Source organism: Mesocricetus auratus, unplaced genomic scaffold (assembly GCF_017639785.1).
Source record: "Mesocricetus auratus isolate SY011 unplaced genomic scaffold, BCM_Maur_2.0 Super-Scaffold_4256, whole genome shotgun sequence".
Lineage (NCBI taxonomy): Eukaryota > Metazoa > Chordata > Mammalia > Rodentia > Cricetidae > Mesocricetus > Mesocricetus auratus.
In genome coordinates, this window is record NW_024429182.1 from 57,814,192 (window position 1) to 57,830,803 (window position 16,612).

The 16,612-nt window shown below is 53.0% G+C and overlaps 1 protein-coding gene across 17 annotated transcripts in view; it reads right to left on the reverse strand.

Annotated features, from left to right (window-relative positions):
- Positions 1-16,612, reverse strand: part of Brsk2 (BR serine/threonine kinase 2) — a 53,298-nt gene that overhangs the window by 12,819 nt on the left and 23,867 nt on the right. For 11 of the 17 annotated variants that reach the window (XR_005879048.1, XR_002382903.2, XM_021227651.2 and 8 more), the window contains exons 2-13: positions 9,275-9,369; positions 8,059-8,144; positions 6,598-6,738; positions 6,161-6,277; positions 5,591-5,624; positions 5,369-5,437; positions 5,105-5,251; positions 3,859-3,890; positions 3,397-3,561; positions 3,103-3,200; positions 2,878-3,028; positions 879-944 (exon numbers count right to left, since the gene is read on the reverse strand). Coding sequence is in view for 15 of the 17 variants with exons in the window: in XM_021227651.2 (XP_021083310.1) it covers positions 879-944; positions 2,878-3,028; positions 3,103-3,200; positions 3,397-3,561; positions 3,859-3,890; positions 5,105-5,251; positions 5,369-5,437; positions 5,591-5,624; positions 6,161-6,277; positions 6,598-6,738; positions 8,059-8,144; positions 9,275-9,369 (1,201 nt within the window). In the remaining 2 variants the exon portion in view is untranslated. Of the gene's footprint in view, positions 1-878; positions 945-2,877; positions 3,029-3,102; positions 3,201-3,396; positions 3,562-3,858; positions 3,891-5,104; positions 5,252-5,368; positions 5,438-5,590; positions 5,625-6,160; positions 6,278-6,597; positions 6,739-8,054; positions 8,145-9,274; positions 9,370-16,612 lie in introns of those variants that run through there. The other 6 variants (XM_005064186.4, XM_005064185.4, XM_005064189.4 and 3 more) reach the window with 2 other exon arrangements.

Here is a 16,612-nt window from a genome sequence, read left to right on the forward strand (position 1 = left end):
CCCAAGAAACAATGGAGACCCATGGTCAGGGCAGCATGCCTGAGTCAAAGTGGTTGATACCAGGGCTTCCCAGTGGGACAAAGGTCTAGGTGTACAACTAGGAGCCAGGCCCTGAGAAGATGGAGATGGCCATACCAGGAGATGGGAGAGGGGATGCAGTCACAAGCAGTGAGACCTAGGCCTTTGAACCCACCATGCCAGATAGGAGCACATTGCTGGGAACAAGGGAAGAAGAAGGGAAGCTGAGACGTAAGCATGGGAGCCATATCAACCTCTCTTCGTTCTAGCAATGCTGGAGTTGAGCTGCAGTTTGTCCGAAGTAGGAAAGATGACTCCAGCCCCGAGGACAGCCAAATGGGCAAGAGGCAAGCAGGAAGGGACACAGGCAGGTACAGGGGCAGTGCACAGCTGCTCAACAGGATGTGGTCCAGCTAATCAGCAGCATGAGTGGGCAGCAGACGTTACTGGCCTGCTGTCACCTGCCGGGGCATGGGACACAAAACTGGCTAGCCCTTGGGGCAATAGTACCCAAGGCCACCTGAACAAAAGAGTGGCAGGGGTAGTAGGCCTATAACCATAAAGCAGGTGTGTTCAGGGTGCAGGGTCGAGCACCTGTCCAGGCTCTATGCAAACCTGTATTATGTGGCCCTTTGCCATGGGCTGGCCATGGGCCTTGCCCCAGCAACCCCACCCCTCCTTGTCTCCTCATAGCTCGCCAGGCTCTTCCCTGACCTGCTGGATGGTTCCATTCCCAGAAAGGAGAGGTGGAAGTGTCTTGTCATTAAACCCTGCCTCCAGGCCCGCCTCTGTCTGCCTGGCTCAGGCAGGAGTTCTGCATCTGGGGCTGGGAGGACAGGATGGATGGGCAGGGTGTATACCTGTCTTCTTTGCTGAATTGGGGATGGGCTTCAGCGATATCCAGGCTTTTACTGAACACTGCTTTACTATAGCAGGAACAAAGCGAGAAAACAGAGTTACTGCCCTGGCCATACGCACGCAGGTCAGCTGCCTGGTCACACCGAGCAAGCCCTCCAAGCATGGCCCGCCAACCCCAGGCCACTGTACGAAGATGAAGAGAGAGGAAGGGGACAGGAGCCACAGCACAGCCTGCCCTGGGTGACCTTCTGGGTAGGGAGGCAGCCAAGCTTAGAGATGTCGAGACTCACCGCCAGCCACAGGATCCCTTGTTCCAACCAGAGGTCCCATCAGAGCCCAGTGTCAAGTGGCAAAACCAGAGCAGAAGCAGGCTGGATGTACCAGGGCAAAAGGCCTTCCAGATTCCCCTGGAGACAGCCACCACCCCACTGATGGGCCCACCCTGTAGCACCTAAGCCTAGAAGGTGTATTAGAAGCCAGGGACGCTCACTCAGGCTTTAGATGCTGGCCCCCAGCTACCATTTGGGGTTCAAGGGAGGCCAGGGAGAGGCAACCATCTTTTGAGTAGATGGTATGCACTAGAGCTACTGGGAGAGTCCTGATGAAACATGTCCACAAGAGGCAGAATCCCAGAGAAGGGCTATGTGAGAACATGGCCAAGTGGGACCCTTGCTGTCCCACCTTGCTGCCAGAAGTTGAGGGACTATGGACCATGGCTGGCTGGAAAGCTAGAAGAAGTTCCTCAAGGACTGAAACTTTGAGGCTGGAGCATGAATCAGCCCAGATCCACGGGGAGCACTTAGTGGGGCAGGAATACCAGTACACTAGAGTCAAGGCAGAGGAAGTAGTATCTTGATGACTACCTAGTCACCTCAGAGCTCTCAGTACCTGACAAATTCAGAGGCAGACCTGGCCCACTTCAGCACTCCAGTTCCCAGCAGGAGAAGCGAGCAGTGAGTGCTGTGTACAGAGTACAGTGCTGCCCTCTGCTGGTAGGGCCTGTGGGACCTCCCAGCTCTATGTTCACAGATGACCAAAACCCTGGTTGTTAGGGAGCTCCACTCAGCCAGGGCAGGCTTTGCAGACTCTAAGTACCCTCCTACTCATCACTTTCCTGAACTGTACATCCTGCCCACAACACTGCTACTGGCCACTAGGGAAGGACACACCTGCTAGGCCAGGGGCTCTGAACAAAGTTCTACCACACCATAGCCCAGCTCAATACAGATGAGAGACAGCCAAGCACCAGGGAGGGACAAGCCTGCTGAGCAAGGAGCTCTGAACATAGCTGCACCATATCACAGCCCAGCTCAAACAAGAACAGACCAGCCAGGTACAGCCCATCCAGTCCATCCCAGCTTAGCTCAGCCTAGTTCAATTTAGTCTAGTCCAGTCTAGCTCAGTCATGCTCAACTCAACCCAGCCCAGGACTGCCCAGCTTAGTACAGACAGGCCAGACCAGCTCAGTCCAGGCTGACTCAGTATAGACCAGTTCATTCCAGTCTAGCACAGCTCAGTCCCAGTCCGGATCAGATCAGCCAGTCCAGTTTAGTTTAGGACAGCCCAGCTCAGACCAGAGCAGACTAGTTCAATCTATCTCAGCCTAGCTTAGTCCAGGCCAGCATAGTTCAGTCTAGTCCACCCCAGCTTACCCCAGTCCATTTCAAAACAGTCCAGCCCATTTCAGCCCGGTCCAATTGAGTTCAGTCCAGCCCAACCCAGATCAGCTGAATACAGTCCAGCTCAGCCTAACCTAGTCCAATACAGTCCAGTCCAGCCCAGCTTAGTCAGCTCAGTCCAGTGCAGCCCAGCTCAGCCCATGCAGCCAGCCCGCATGCTTAGCACAGTGAACTCCAGCCCAGTCTAGTGGCCTCAGTTCAGATCCCAGAGATAGTGAGCAGAGACAAGCAAGGCCAGATTAAGGGTAGTAGGCTAAGAACTTGATGCTGTCCTGGCTAGGGCAACAGGAGGGAGGCTTGGGCTCCCAGGGCAGGCACATACCTCTGGCCATGCTGGGCCATCTCAATGGCTCTCCGTGCAGGCACCGGGGAGCCACCATCTGTCACACTGAGCACCTCCATGGACTTGCGCTCAGGTCGCCGCTTGCCATGCCGGTTCAGCATCGGGGAGTCCACACGCTTCCGGGGAGGGTCTGTGTGTAGACTGGGGTCAGACTGGACCAAAAGCTATGAATAGTGGGCACAGGGTGAGCTGGAAGCTTTGTACCTATCTCATTCCTGGGAGGCAGGTCCTCATCCTCATGGCTGGGATACCGTTCTTTCCGGTCCAGGAGGAGGAAATAGATCATCTTTTCCTGATTCTCCCTGCAGCAGGTGAGAGGTGTCAAGAGGGTGGGCATATAGTGACATCGAGTACCTGACAGTGGCCCTGCAGTGACTCTGGCTGTGGCTACCTGCCTTGGAGGGCCCACAGTGGGCAATAAGGGGGCTCCCTAGAGCAGCTAGAGCTTGGGGATTGGAGCCAAGTGGCTAAACCAGCCCCACCCCAACTCCAACATACTCCTCAGATAGCAGGTCCTGCAGCAGCTTGTTGCGGTCTCGGAAGCAGCCCAGTGAATGCATGCTATCCAGCACATCAGGGTCGATGTCTTCCAGGCTGGGGAGTGAGCGGATCTGAACCTTGCGTGGGATGGGCTGTTCCGGCTCTGGCTCATTCTTGCCACCTCTGTGGACGACAGGGCATCCAGCAGCAGTCACTCATTTCTGGCCCATCCTGAAACCATTCCACCCACCCTGAGGTGGCCAGGAAGGTGGGAGGTCCACCCTCAAGTGAGCCCAAGTCCTGCTGCTGTCCCTGCACCCAGCCCTGCAGACCTCCTGTATTCTGCAACAGCCGCTCAGGGAGGTGGAGAGTGAGGCTAGGGCAGCCCCGAGCTGGCTGGCACCCTCCCCCCTTCCTAGCAGGCCCTGCAGGCCACAGCAACAGGCAAAGCAGGCGTTAGTGGGCATAGAAGCTACTTACATATACCATATGTGTTTCTGAATGTGCTCTAGCTACAAGGAAAGAGAAACAGGGGGTTAGTACCAGGGGGAGCCCACGTTAGGAGGTAGGGGGCCAGAGCGGGAGAATAGGAGAAGGCAGGGCAGGGGCTGCATTCCCAGAGGCCCAGGCCAGCACCCATATCCCTGCCCCACCCCAGATGCAGAGGAAATGAAGCCAGGGAAGGAGAGGCTGGGGGACAGGGGTCTATCGAGAAGAGAGGCAAGGAAGCGAGCAGCACCCTGGGACACCTGTCCTGCCTGGTTGGGCCCTCCTAGATCGGAGGGCATGAGTGAGAAACCAGTCCAGGAGGCAAAGCCAGGCGGCTGGGAGGGGCTGGGTGCAGGTGCGGGCAGGAGGCTAAGGTAGCCCACTACACCTTTCTCTCCATCCTGACTCAGAGATGGGATAACTTGCTTTATGGGAGGGGGCAGAAGATAGTGCTTCTAGAAAAGGCCAGTCCATTTGGCATCTTGCTTCCTTTACATGGGCAGATACTTTGTGGCTCAAAACCAAATGCTAGGGCTTTCCTCATGCCTTTGCCCACCCACAGCTGATGGAGCTGTGAGGCTCACATTGTCAAGAGGCATTCCACAAGTACGTCAGAGGGTCGGGATAGCAGTGAAGGCGAGCAGACTCCAAGGCTCACCTGAACCATACACACAGGCACTCACCTTACATGCAGCTGGGCACAGCCACATACACACACCTATGCACATCTATAGCCACAAACTGCTGTGTACAGGTGATACATACCTGAGGACTCACATTGCATACAGCTGGGCATACAGCCCCCCCAATACACACCTAGATCCACACAAATATATGTGTAACACATGGGCACTTACCCTATATGTAGCTCTGCACAGTCTCACACACAGCTGGGTACACACTCTCCCCGCACATATCCAGGCATACATGCCGTCAAACACGGATCCACACTTGAGCACACCCACCTGGCATGACATAGACTCACATCCCTGTGCATGTGGTGTGCCTGCAGTACACACACAGGCACAGGTGGGAAGTCCCACTCCCAGAGACATTTTCTCCCTAAAGTGCTGAGGAGCAAGTGCTAGAGATGGAAGCCTGGCCCCACCAGTACAGGGCTCTCTGGGGAACGGACAGGTCCAAATGATGGTGAAGAAGGGACAGCAGGAATGCAGAAGGGCCTGACTCCCCATAGACACCCAAGTTCTGGCTAGGGCAGAGGGGTGGCAGGACGCACCGTGAGGCGCCGAGCTGCGTCCACCTCAATCATGCCGCGCAGGAGACTCTGGCAGTCTGGCGGGATAAAGTGTGGCATGTGGAACACGCCACGCTTGACCTTCTCCAGCAACTGCCGCAGGTTGTCATCGTCGAAAGGCAGAGCCCCCTGTGGGTAAGCAGGACAGCACTCATCATGGGTAGGTAGGATAAGAGGAGGGAAGGGAGAGGGTGTGGGGAGCAGGGGCAGGGGATGGAAGAAGAAGGAGAGGAGGATGGGGCTCACCACCAGCAGGGCGAACAGGATCACACCGCAGCTCCACACATCTGCCTTGCGGCCATCATACTTCTCACCCTGTGGGAGGAGGGCAGTGCCAGGTGTTGGCAGGATGCAGGGTGGGGTGTCTGGTGGGGGAGTGGGTCTGAGGGAAGGCAGCTGAGCTGTGACTAGCCCAGCAGTAACAGGATAAGGGGCCCTTCCACCACAAGGACCCCGGTGGCTGCTTACCCGAATCACTTCCGGACAGGCATAGTGTGGGGATCTAAGGGCAAAACAGCAGGTCAGGGGGCAGGAGGCCAGGGTGCACAGCCCAGATCTTTACACCCTCCCTGCCGCTTTCTCCACCTGAATCCTGCCCTAGGAAGCCTGCATGTGAGGTCTACAGGCCATGACTGGGCCAGCCCCAGGAGGATGAATGGCTTTGAGACCAAGTCTCCCCAACCTAAATATCCAGTATGCTCTAGTAGGACATGGAGGTCTGGAGCCAGGGAACTACGGTGCTCAGGCCTGCTTGCCTATCTATCCAGACCCAGGAGAGAAGGCCCAATGAAATGGTCTCCCAGATCCCACCACCAAAAGAAGATGCTGGTGCCAGACAAAGGGGCCCCACATGCCTACTACAAGAACAGGGGTCCTGCTTTCTGCCCTCAGTCCAGCTCTAGTGCTGGGAGAGAAAGGCCTTGGGCTTCCCCCCAAAATGTCCTGCAGCTCTGCAGCCATAGGCCAGTTTCAAAGCTTGTCCACTCTGGGCAGCAATGGCTGTGGTGTCTGGGGCCTGTGGGGTCACCAGTCACTCACCCGCAGCTTGTCTCCAGCAGGCTGTCTCCCACCTGCAGGGATGCCATGCCAAAGTCTGCAATACGGATGTTGTTCCTCTCATCCAGCAACAGGTTCTCTGGCTTCAAGTCTCTATGGCTGGGGAGTAAGACCCAGGTGAGCCTAAATGTGGCCCTGCTCCCACTTCCCCACTGCAACTCCTGCATAGGGCCTGCTCCCCTTTCCGAACTCCTGCTAGTGGGACAGGACAGTGACAACCTCAGGAGGTAGCACACTGGCAGCTAACTCTAAGTGGTCTTCCCGGCCTGGGTGACAGGGATGAGGTGTCCTCCTGCCCTCCATAGGGATGAAACCTGGGTGGGCCCCAGGCAGCCTTTCAACACCTCCTAGATGAAGCCCATAGGAACCCCACTGCCCTCTTGAGATGCAGGCCTGACCCAGTCTGGCCTGGCTCGCACCATATCGAGTGGCTGTGGCAGAAGTCCAGTGCAGAGATGATTTGCCGGAAGAACTTGCGGGCCTCCTTGGGGGTCAGCCGTCCCTTCTTCACCAGGTAGTCAAACAGCTCCCCCCCAGACACGTGTTCTAGCACCAGGTATCTGTGGGACGGGGTGGGGGAGCATCAGTGCCAGCACTGTGGCCTGGTGCATAGCCCCTGCCTGACCTCCTGCTGCCTAGTCAGAGAAGCCCAGTGCAGGGCCCAGAGCAAGGCCCCAAGGAAGACCCATGTAGGACACCTGCTATGGCTCCTGGTGGCTCTCACACCAGGCAGCTGGGTCCCAGAAAGATCTTACAGCCCCCCTGTAGCTGGGCAGAGGATCAGGGGTGGAAATCACAGAATGTAGTGAGGCTGATCCAGCAGGCCTGCCATCTCCTCTCTGCCCAGTTTGTATCGGTCCCTTGGGGTCATTACTATACTGCAGAACCAGAGGGGACTGGCTTCTGGGGAGGGGTATGGGTAACTGGAGGATTATGTCTCAGTCCCCTAGAATCTTAGCTGTATAATAGGACTCAGGAAGAGACTAAGGAGAGGCAGGGGATGCAGTCTGATGGGCTCAGACTGAACAAACCCTTGGGGAAAGCAAGGCTTCTAAGGGTGGGAACAAAGGGCAGCTAGGGTTGTAGATGGGAGCCATCTTACTTGGTGACAGGGACCAGTGGTACTTTGACAGGAATCCAGGCTGGGGTGGGGACCTGCTGACAGGAGTTGGGGAGCCAAGGAAGTGGGACCAGCATTTGGGGACACAGTGGTAGAGGCTCAGCACTGTCTCAGCAGAGCTCCGCCCAGTTCTCTCCTGACAGTCATGGAGGTCCAGGACTATCGAGTGCCCAGCCCCTAGGCTTGTGGAGGCTGATGCGCAGCTCACTGCTTCCCACCCCCACCACACAGCCTCAGCTCTTAAAAGGGCCAGCATAAGTTCTTCGCCCAAGCTGCTTCCGGCCAGGTATTTAGTCACAGTCCCACCCTCCGTGCAGTGCCCCATCCGCTTCACTCATGGCCCTGCTTGCTGGCCTCCTAATGGTCCTGGCAAGCTACAGCTCCACTCTCTTCCCAGGCTGTCTCACTGAGCCTGGGCCTTGTGGGGCAGTAGGAGCTGGAAGACTGATGTTTCTCCACAGAGGGGCTATTCAGTAGGGGACAGTATTAGGCAGGAACAAGCTTTACTGGCCCTAGACCCAAATCTTCCTCCAGGGCAGCTCTTCTCATTGCTGGCCTCAAGTTCAACAGCCTGGAGATCCCCAGGAGCACCAGCCACAGGTCTGGTAATGAAACGGCGGCTACTGTGGCTAGGGCTGAGAGCCCCTCCTCAGTTGGATGGCAACACTGGCACAGCCAGCTCTCTAAGAACAAGAGCAGCCTGGGCCTCTGCAGCCACCCACCCCAGCCTCCCCAGCTCTCCAGGCCCAGCAATACCTACAAATATTTTTTGTTTTCATAGACGTCATGCAGCTTCAGGACATGTGGATGCTCGATGAGCTTCAGGATGGCAATCTCTCGCTCCACCTGCAGAGACACCATGTCACTGTTCTGCAGCCAACAACAGCCCACTCAAACAGACCCTCCAGTGGCCTACATGTATTGTCTCCTAGGGTTATGAGTTGGATTTGGGCTGAGCTGGAGAGAAGGGATCTCTGCAGCTTGGACCTTGCTATCCCAGGAGGCCAAGGAAGAGCAGATGCCAGGACAAGTGCCTCGGGAAGGGGTTCTACATAAGTTGGCAGTGGGAACCAGGACAGTGCTGCAGGTGAGTGTGCTTGCTATACTGTGTACATGTAGGGGATTGCTTGTGTGCACAGGCATGCATGTGCAGGGTGTGGAACTGTGTGGCAGGCCCTGTAGAAGATCACAGCCTTCTTCTACAGGCTCCAAGCTGTCATCATTCTTGAAAGTGAAGGTGGAGCCTGTTGTAGTGCCTCCCCCAGGTCTGTTTCTGAGCTGAAGTCTAGAACTCTGATGAGCATAGCTCTGCCCACAGATACCCTGGCCCCACAGGCAATGCCAGTGAAAAGCTACCATTAGGCTCTCACCTCTCATAAGCCTCTCTGTCCCCAAAGTCTTTAACCCCTATAAGGTCCCATGTGTACAATGCCCACAGTACCAAAACCCTGCCCTTTATCTTGGGGCCCCTGCACCATGGAATATACCCATCCAATGTGTCTCCAGTTCAAAACTGCTCAGTTCACCAATGCCAAAAGTCCTCCACTCCACCTAAGCTGTTGTCTTCTCTTACAACTGCCACCCTCTCAGCTCTCTCAGCTTTTCCACATCAGAAGCTAGAGCCTATCCAGCCCTCTTCAGAATAGCCTGGTCCTGGCAAGAGGGGTCTCAGAGGCAAAGGGCACTTCTTCATTCCAATCAGAGAACTGAGGCCCAGCCTGCTGTTCCAGCATGTCGACCCAGCACCACCACTGTCCACTTTGGGGCTGTTCTCCAGGCTGACATAGTCAAGACAAGTGGAACCCTTCATGAGGTTGGACTAGCCAGGAGCTAATCTGCTGTTCCTCTGGCAGGAATGGGCAGGATCCCATGGGTTCAACTGGGGTTAGGAGTAGGGCAGAGACCACCCATGTTAGTCCCAGATACCTAAGTCTATCCCTCCAGGTGGAGCCTTCTGCCTCAGCCCACTGCCTCACCTTCATCAGCACCGACTCACTGAGCTTCTCGCGGTTGACAATTTTGATGGCGACTTTCTGGCAGGTGACACAGTGGATCCCCAGCTTCACCAGGCCTGTAGGAGAGAGGCCAGACTCTAGCCCCAGCACTGCATCATCCCAACCACAGATAGAGTGATCACATCCTAACTTGGGAGCTCTGCGTCCTGACTTGCAATTCCCAAGCCTGTCAGATCTTGGCCATTGACCACCTTGCTCACTGATCAGAAGGCCTCCATGGAAAAGTGGCTTGTTGCACCAAAACCAGATTCCTCCTGAAACCTGAGGTCTTCTTGTGATATTGCCCCTCTCCAAAGCCACAAGAGCCCTTCCTTCAGGCCAAGCACACCCCAGTGGAAGAGGCAACAAGCTCTGAGTCCAGAGCCACTCTTCCATCTAACAGTCTTACTCAAGACCCTTCACTGGCAGACTTCTGTAGGGATAGTGTCTTGTACCCAATCCCCAGAGCCCTGTCAGGCCCAGTCTCTAGACATGCTCCTCACGGAGGAGTCTACCTATCTTGAGACTGGTGTGTAGAGCTGGAAGAGACCCATGAGACATATGGATGCTAGGCAGGCTGGAGGAGATAGGAGGACCCACGATGGTCAGTGGAAAGCAAAGCGAGACCAAGATCAGCAGCCATGAGGCAGAGACTGCACTTTCCTACTCAGGGTGTGTCCAGATACTGTCCCGACAGAGTGAGCCACAGCAGGAGACATGAGAGCAATGCAGGGCAAAAGCAGTGAAAAGGTGGGGTAGGGTTAGAGGAAGCATTGCTGACACGGGCAGTTAGTTATCCCCCTTCTCCACAAAAGATTAATTTCCCAGCCAATCAAAGGGCTCTTGCAAACTGGTAAGAAAACACATACACCATGCACACAGACAGTCATTTGTGTGTATGTGCACATCTATGTACACACACATGACAGTATTATACAAATAGGCAAAAACGATCACAAAGCAGATAAATGTATAGAAAGATAGTTCATGTTTTGAGTAAGGTTCAACAGATGTATGGTTTTGAAACCCAGTTGGAGCTGAGTTCTGTGTATCTAAGTGCAGAGCTGAGTTCTCATGATGGGCGAAAGCCCAGGCTGCTATGTGAGAGCCCAGGGTAGGAGGTGGTCATGGGGTATACCTTAGCCAAGGAAGCCATCTCTGAGGGTTGGCACAGGCTCTGGTACCTCCTGCTGGCTGTCTTTGATCAGCATGAATACCTGTGATTCCAGCTCAGATTGGGGAGAAAGAACACTGGCCAGGAGGGCAAGGGTACTGATAACCTGCTATCTATAATTCAGTCACTACACGAGCTGTGGCCTTGGCCAAGGCACCAAGACATGAGGTCATTTGCACTTGGTCAGAAGGTACTTAAGACTTGGTAAAACTATCCATTTCTCAAAACAAGACTATAAGCATACGAGAAACGGGGATGGACAGTATAACAAGTGATAAAAGCCTCCTGCCCCAGGGGGAAGGGTTCCTGCAAACGTAGCAGGCCCACTTGTGGAAGGACAAGGCCACAAGGGCAAAGCAGGAGATGACAGTGACCCAGAAACAATGTGTCCCCTCAGGAGATCTCAGAGGACAAAAAGTCATGTTCTGCCCAAGGATGGAATAAGGGCAGAGCTGACGGGTAGGAAGGAGCATGGCAGGCATCCTCAAATGTGTTCTAGGCAGGTAGGTTCAGTCTTTCAGCTGACACATGTAAGGAACGGGGAACATTGGAGTCTCAACAGGAAGAGTTCCATATGTCATCACAATGCAACTGGCAAGCATACCAAGTAGCCATTTAAGCAACAGTGCAGTTATAGCATGAGATGCTCACCAACTGACCTCACGGACATGCTGGACCCTGGCAGAGATGGCACATGCCTCATCTCCTCACTCTTGTGTTCACACTACAGGCAAACTCACCCTTATATGGCCATGTATACACCCACCCCCACCACAATGCACTATGCATATCCACTTACATACTATGTACATGCCCACATAGTCACCCTCACAAGCTTGTGGCATATATATGTCAACCTCCCATGTATATGCCCATACAGCAGAGCATTCACATCTTACCCATTTGCATGCCCCATGTACTCACCATCACATGAATATGCACACATACCCCACACTCAATCCCACATGCATGCACTCACACACACTCTCCAGTCAGATAGCAGGCACCATGAGACGCATGTAGAAAATTATTGTTCTGCCTCAGGAACTGGGGGGACATGGTACTAAACTGGAGCGGGCATCAAATATTAAGAAGACAGTGCTAGCTGGGCAGTGGTGGTACACACCTTTAATCTCAGCACTTGGGAGGCAGAACCAGGTGGATCTCTGAGTTCAAGGCCAGTCTGGCCTACAAAGCTACACAGAGAAGCCCTGTCTTGAAGAGAGAAAGAAGGCAGGGAACAATGCTGTTTTCTCTATCCAGTGTGACTTCCTGAGTCTGCCGAGCATAGCTATGTATCAGGCCCCACCTTAGAGGTGTGTGTGGGGACTTGGGTTATGGCATCTACCCAGCTGACTTTTCAAAAGCCAAAAGGACAGAGGGCCACAAGAACAAGGTACCCCTGACCCCAAGCCTTCTCTAGGGGCTTTCTGGGAGTAAGAAATCATGACCCCTGCTCAGGAATGAGTGACACAGTGAGCAGCTCTAGATGCAGTATGGCTAGGGTACAGGAGAGCCATCCTGGACCCCTCCCTTCACCTTCTTCCGCCTGCTTCCAGTATGCACAGCAAGCCCATTTCCCGTCACTGCACCCTGAATATTCCTACATACCTTGCATAACCCAGCAGTGCAATGCTTCTCTTTAGTAAAGACCCCCTGATACTTTAGGACCCTTCTTCCATGTTTCCGTATAGGGAAATGGGGTCCTGCCTTAGGAATAGGGGCACATAGGGATCTTCTGAGGTTAGATGTCTGGGTTATGAACATCTGCCCCTTCCCTGTTGCAATGAGTAGGGAGTATGCCTTCAGGAGCTCTGTTGTTTTGCCTACAGCCTCAGGGACAGGAGGCTTTCTGGCGGAAAGCCCACAATCACCCCTCATTACCCAGCCCTCTAACTCACTGGGGCCAATTTTCCAATTGTAAATTTATCTCTAATTATTGTCTTCACACAGATGCAGCCTCACATAGAAAGGGAAAGTATACCATGTCACAGATAATTACAGGGGGCCTTGCCAGGGTGGAGCTGAGCTGGTATCATGAGAAGTCACCAGCTCCGACTGTGCACGACTTCTGTATGGGGCAGCAGCAGGTTCAAAGGGACTGGGGCTTCCATGCCTCTAAGGAGGGCCCCCAGACTTCCAGAGGTGACTCTGACATGAGTGTGAGGGCCCCAGGCCCTTCTAGGGCTACTCCCACCCACAGGCACCTGGGGCTTCTGAGCCTGACTAGAGAATCAGGGGAGGTAGGCAGGTATGCAACTGTAGCTGGTCAAGTCAGGCATTAGGCAGGCCCTGACTGGGCTCCCAGCTGCCCAGCAATTATAGAGTGACTGGGTTCTGAGCACTTCTGAACCTCACTAGAGGCAGAGACTAAGGACTGTGCCAGAGTGAGGGCAACAGGATGACCTTCCAAATACACCTGTCCTCCAACCAGCTAAACAGAACTGGGGCAAGACACTATGATGTGGGCTGGGCATTTCCTAGGTGGTGTGGAGTAGCAGCTTGACATGCTGCTCTGCCCTCTGGACTCCAATGACCCCACAGAATCACTGCTTCAGTCGGGGAGAGGAAGGAATGAGCCTAATTGTGGATCAAGCCAGGTGATCTCCAAGGATAGCCCAGGGATAACTTTGGGCAGTGGAGATGGAAAAGGATGAGGCCACCATTTGGGAGGCAGACGTGGCTCCCTATGAATCTGTAAGAGTCCTTGGTTGATGACCAAGTGCCCAGGGGTACTGGACACAGACTATGGTCCACTGCCCTGCCCTGCCATTGCTGGACTCTCTTAGAGGTCATGATCCTTCTGGAAACCCCAAGTGGGGTTCTCTGAGCCCTGGGAACTATGAGTGCAAAGGTCAGAGAACACTTTCCACTCTGCAGTGACAGCCACCAGGATGGGCTGCTGCTCTATGGTTTGGGCAGTGTATCCTAGTTAAGTGACAATGTCAGCATTGGGGAGGGACCTTCTGTAACTCCTAGTACCTCAGGCAATGGACATGGAGTTGGAGGGGTAGAGATAGCAGCCCAGAGATAGACAGAATATCCATTTGGGTAGCAGTACCAACCATGGATGCAGCATGTGCCTACATGTCTCACAACTGATGTCTACCTCAAAGTGACTAGCAGGCAGAGCTGACGGCTGCACCATACACCCACTAGATCCCAAGCACAGTATTTCTGCAGAGGCATCAAGTCAACTTAGAAACCACAGTCCACTTATAACCTATTGCCAATTTCTTCCCTCCATCTTTCTATATTGGGTCAGGGCACCTAGAAAAAGCATATGGCTACAACTTTCTGCTTGTTAAGGTCCCAGTGCTACCTTCAAGACTGTGACATGCCCCCTGTGGTAGTTTGAAAGAAAACAGCCCCCCAAGGGAATGGCACTATTTAGCTGTGACCTTTTTGGAGTAGGTATGACCTTGTTGGAGGAAGTGTGTCACTGTGGGGTTGGGCTTTGAGGTCTCCTTTGTTGAAGCTACACGCAATGAAACAAACCGCTTCCTGTTGCCTATGCAAGATATTGAATATTGAACTCCCAGCTACCTCTCCAACATCATGTCTGTCTGCTCACCGCCATGTCCAACCATGATGATAATGGATGAAACCTCTGAACTGTAAGAGAGCCCCCATTAAATGTTTTCCTTTATAGGAGATGTCATGGTCATGGTGTCTCTTCACAGCAATAGAAACCCTAACTAAGACAGAAGCTGGTACCACCGACTGGGAATGCATTGCTGTGATAGGCCTGACCATGGTTTTGTTTGAAGGAATGTGGACCGTGGGACTGTGGGTTAGAAAAGCAGCTGAATGCTTTAAGTGCTGTTTCATAAGCCATGCTAATAAGAACATAGAAGACAGTGGTGCTGAGTATGATCTGAACTGTGGGTGCCTGGGTAAAAGGTTTCAGAGAAGAATGTTAATATTTGGCTTGGAGACCAGTTTTGTGATATTTTGGTGAAGAAAGTGGCTGCTTTTTGCTCATGTCTGAAGAGTCTGCTTGAGGTTACAGTGAAGAGTTCTGGAGTAATTACATTGGCAGAGGAAATATCAAAACAGCCTACTATAAGCTCTGTTGTGTGGTTACTAGTGGTAACTCTAACGGAGATTTACAATGGAAAGAAGCAAGCTGATCAGGGTGAATTACAAAATATAAAGTTTGAGAAAAGGACCACCAGGAAGTGCTTAGGCAGTGAAGGAAGCCATTGAAAACAGGAAGTTGGTGAAGATGTAAATGAACAAGGGGACCATGTTCCAGCCCCAGTAAGCAGCAGAACTTGGCAGCTTTGGCCACATGGTTCTGGTTTTAGAGTTACGGATAGAAGAAAGGGGCTATGGAATTTGCCTCCACAACTAAGGAAAGCTGCTGGGGCCAGGCATGTGTCAGGGGTGTCCCTGAATGGAGGCCCAGAGAGGCTACTGTAAAAAGCTGTGAAGTTGAAGCCTGGATTTCCTTGGAGACTCTGAGATGTTAGAGATGCCAGATTTGTGGGATTCCTGCTGAGGAGAGCTACTAACAGGGAGTGGAACCAGCCCAAGAGAAAGACGTTGAAAGGAGTCAGAGATCCGAAGAGCATTTTGACATCACACTTGGAGATGTAGAGTTTGGAGTTTGTCCAGCTGGTTTTCAGTCTTGCTTTGGTCCAGTATGCTTCCTTCCCTAAATTTTGTAATGGTAATGTATATCCTATGCCATTATATGTTGGAAGCATGTGATCTGTTTTGTTTTGTTTCGTTTTGGTTTTTGGAGGGGGGCTTTTTGAGACAGGGTTTCTCATATTGCTTTGGAGCCGGTCCTGGAACTCGCTCTGTAGACCAGGCTGGCCTCAAACTCACAGAGATTCATCTGCCTCTGCCTCCCCAGTGCTAGGATTAAAGGGGTGTACCACCAATGCACGGCTTGATTTTGATTTTATAGGGGATTACAGCTAAGAGATTGCATAAATCTCAGAAGAGATTTTGAACTTTAAAGCACTGTTGAGACTGTGATAGACTATGGGTATTTTTGAAGTTGTACTGAATGCATTTTGCATTATGATGCAACTACAAGCCTTTGGAGGCCAGAGAGTGGAATGTGGCAATTTGAAAGAAAATGGCCCCCAAAGAGAGTGGTACTATTAAGAGGTGTGACCCTGTTGGAGGAAGTGTGTCACTGTGGGGCTATGCTTTGAAGTTTCCTTTGCTCAAGTTACAAGGAGTGAAACAGACTACTTCCTGTTGACTGTGAAAGATACGGAATTCTCAGCTACCTCTCCAGCACCATGTCTATTTGTTTGCCACAATGTCCCACCATGATGATAATGAACTGAAAAACTGTAAGCCACCCAATTAAACGGTTTCTTTTATGAGTTGCTGTGGTCATGGCATCCCTTCACAGCAATAGAAACCCTAAGGCACCCTGCCTCCCCAGGATTCTTATCAGGGAGACATGAACTGCATCCATGTTTCTCAGGTCCTCAAGCTCCCAGCGGCCCAGGGTCTCCTGGTATACAGAACCTCAACAGATCTCGGCATAGGATCAAGCTCTCCAGCTACACTCTGTGAAGGATGCTGGTTTTCCTAAGTCACTCTCCTTACAAAGCCAAGATATGGCTGTCTGCAATAGCCTGAGAGGAACAGAGACCATCAGCCCTTCCCGCAGGATCTTCTCAGGCCTTCCCACCTACACAGCTCTACCTCCCCTCTTGCTAATGACACGACAGGCACACAGGCCACATCTGCTCGCTGCATGTGGGCCTCGGTGAAGGCCCAGCTAGGATACAGCATACTACCTACCATGTGCCGGTGAGGACCCAGAGTTCACGAGGGCCAGAGTCTGTATTCCCAGGCATGGCACATGCATGTGGCCACCTGTTGTTGGGAGCACATAGTCCAAAGACACAGGCTGGACAGGGAGGCATGATTCCCACAGACTCCCAGGTCACTCCACACAATACTGACTTCTTAAAGCTTTGTACACTGATGCTCAGGTGCAGGGTATGACTATATAGAAGCCACCGGTGTCACAGTAGCTGCCTAGATCAGGCTAAGTCCATGAGCTCTGTCCCACAACTATGGGATCAATACAAAGGAAAGGCAGCATCTTAGTCAGAGGCTCCCAGGAGCCAGGTCCAATGACACTTGGGTCAAGTGCTTTTCCCTCCTCT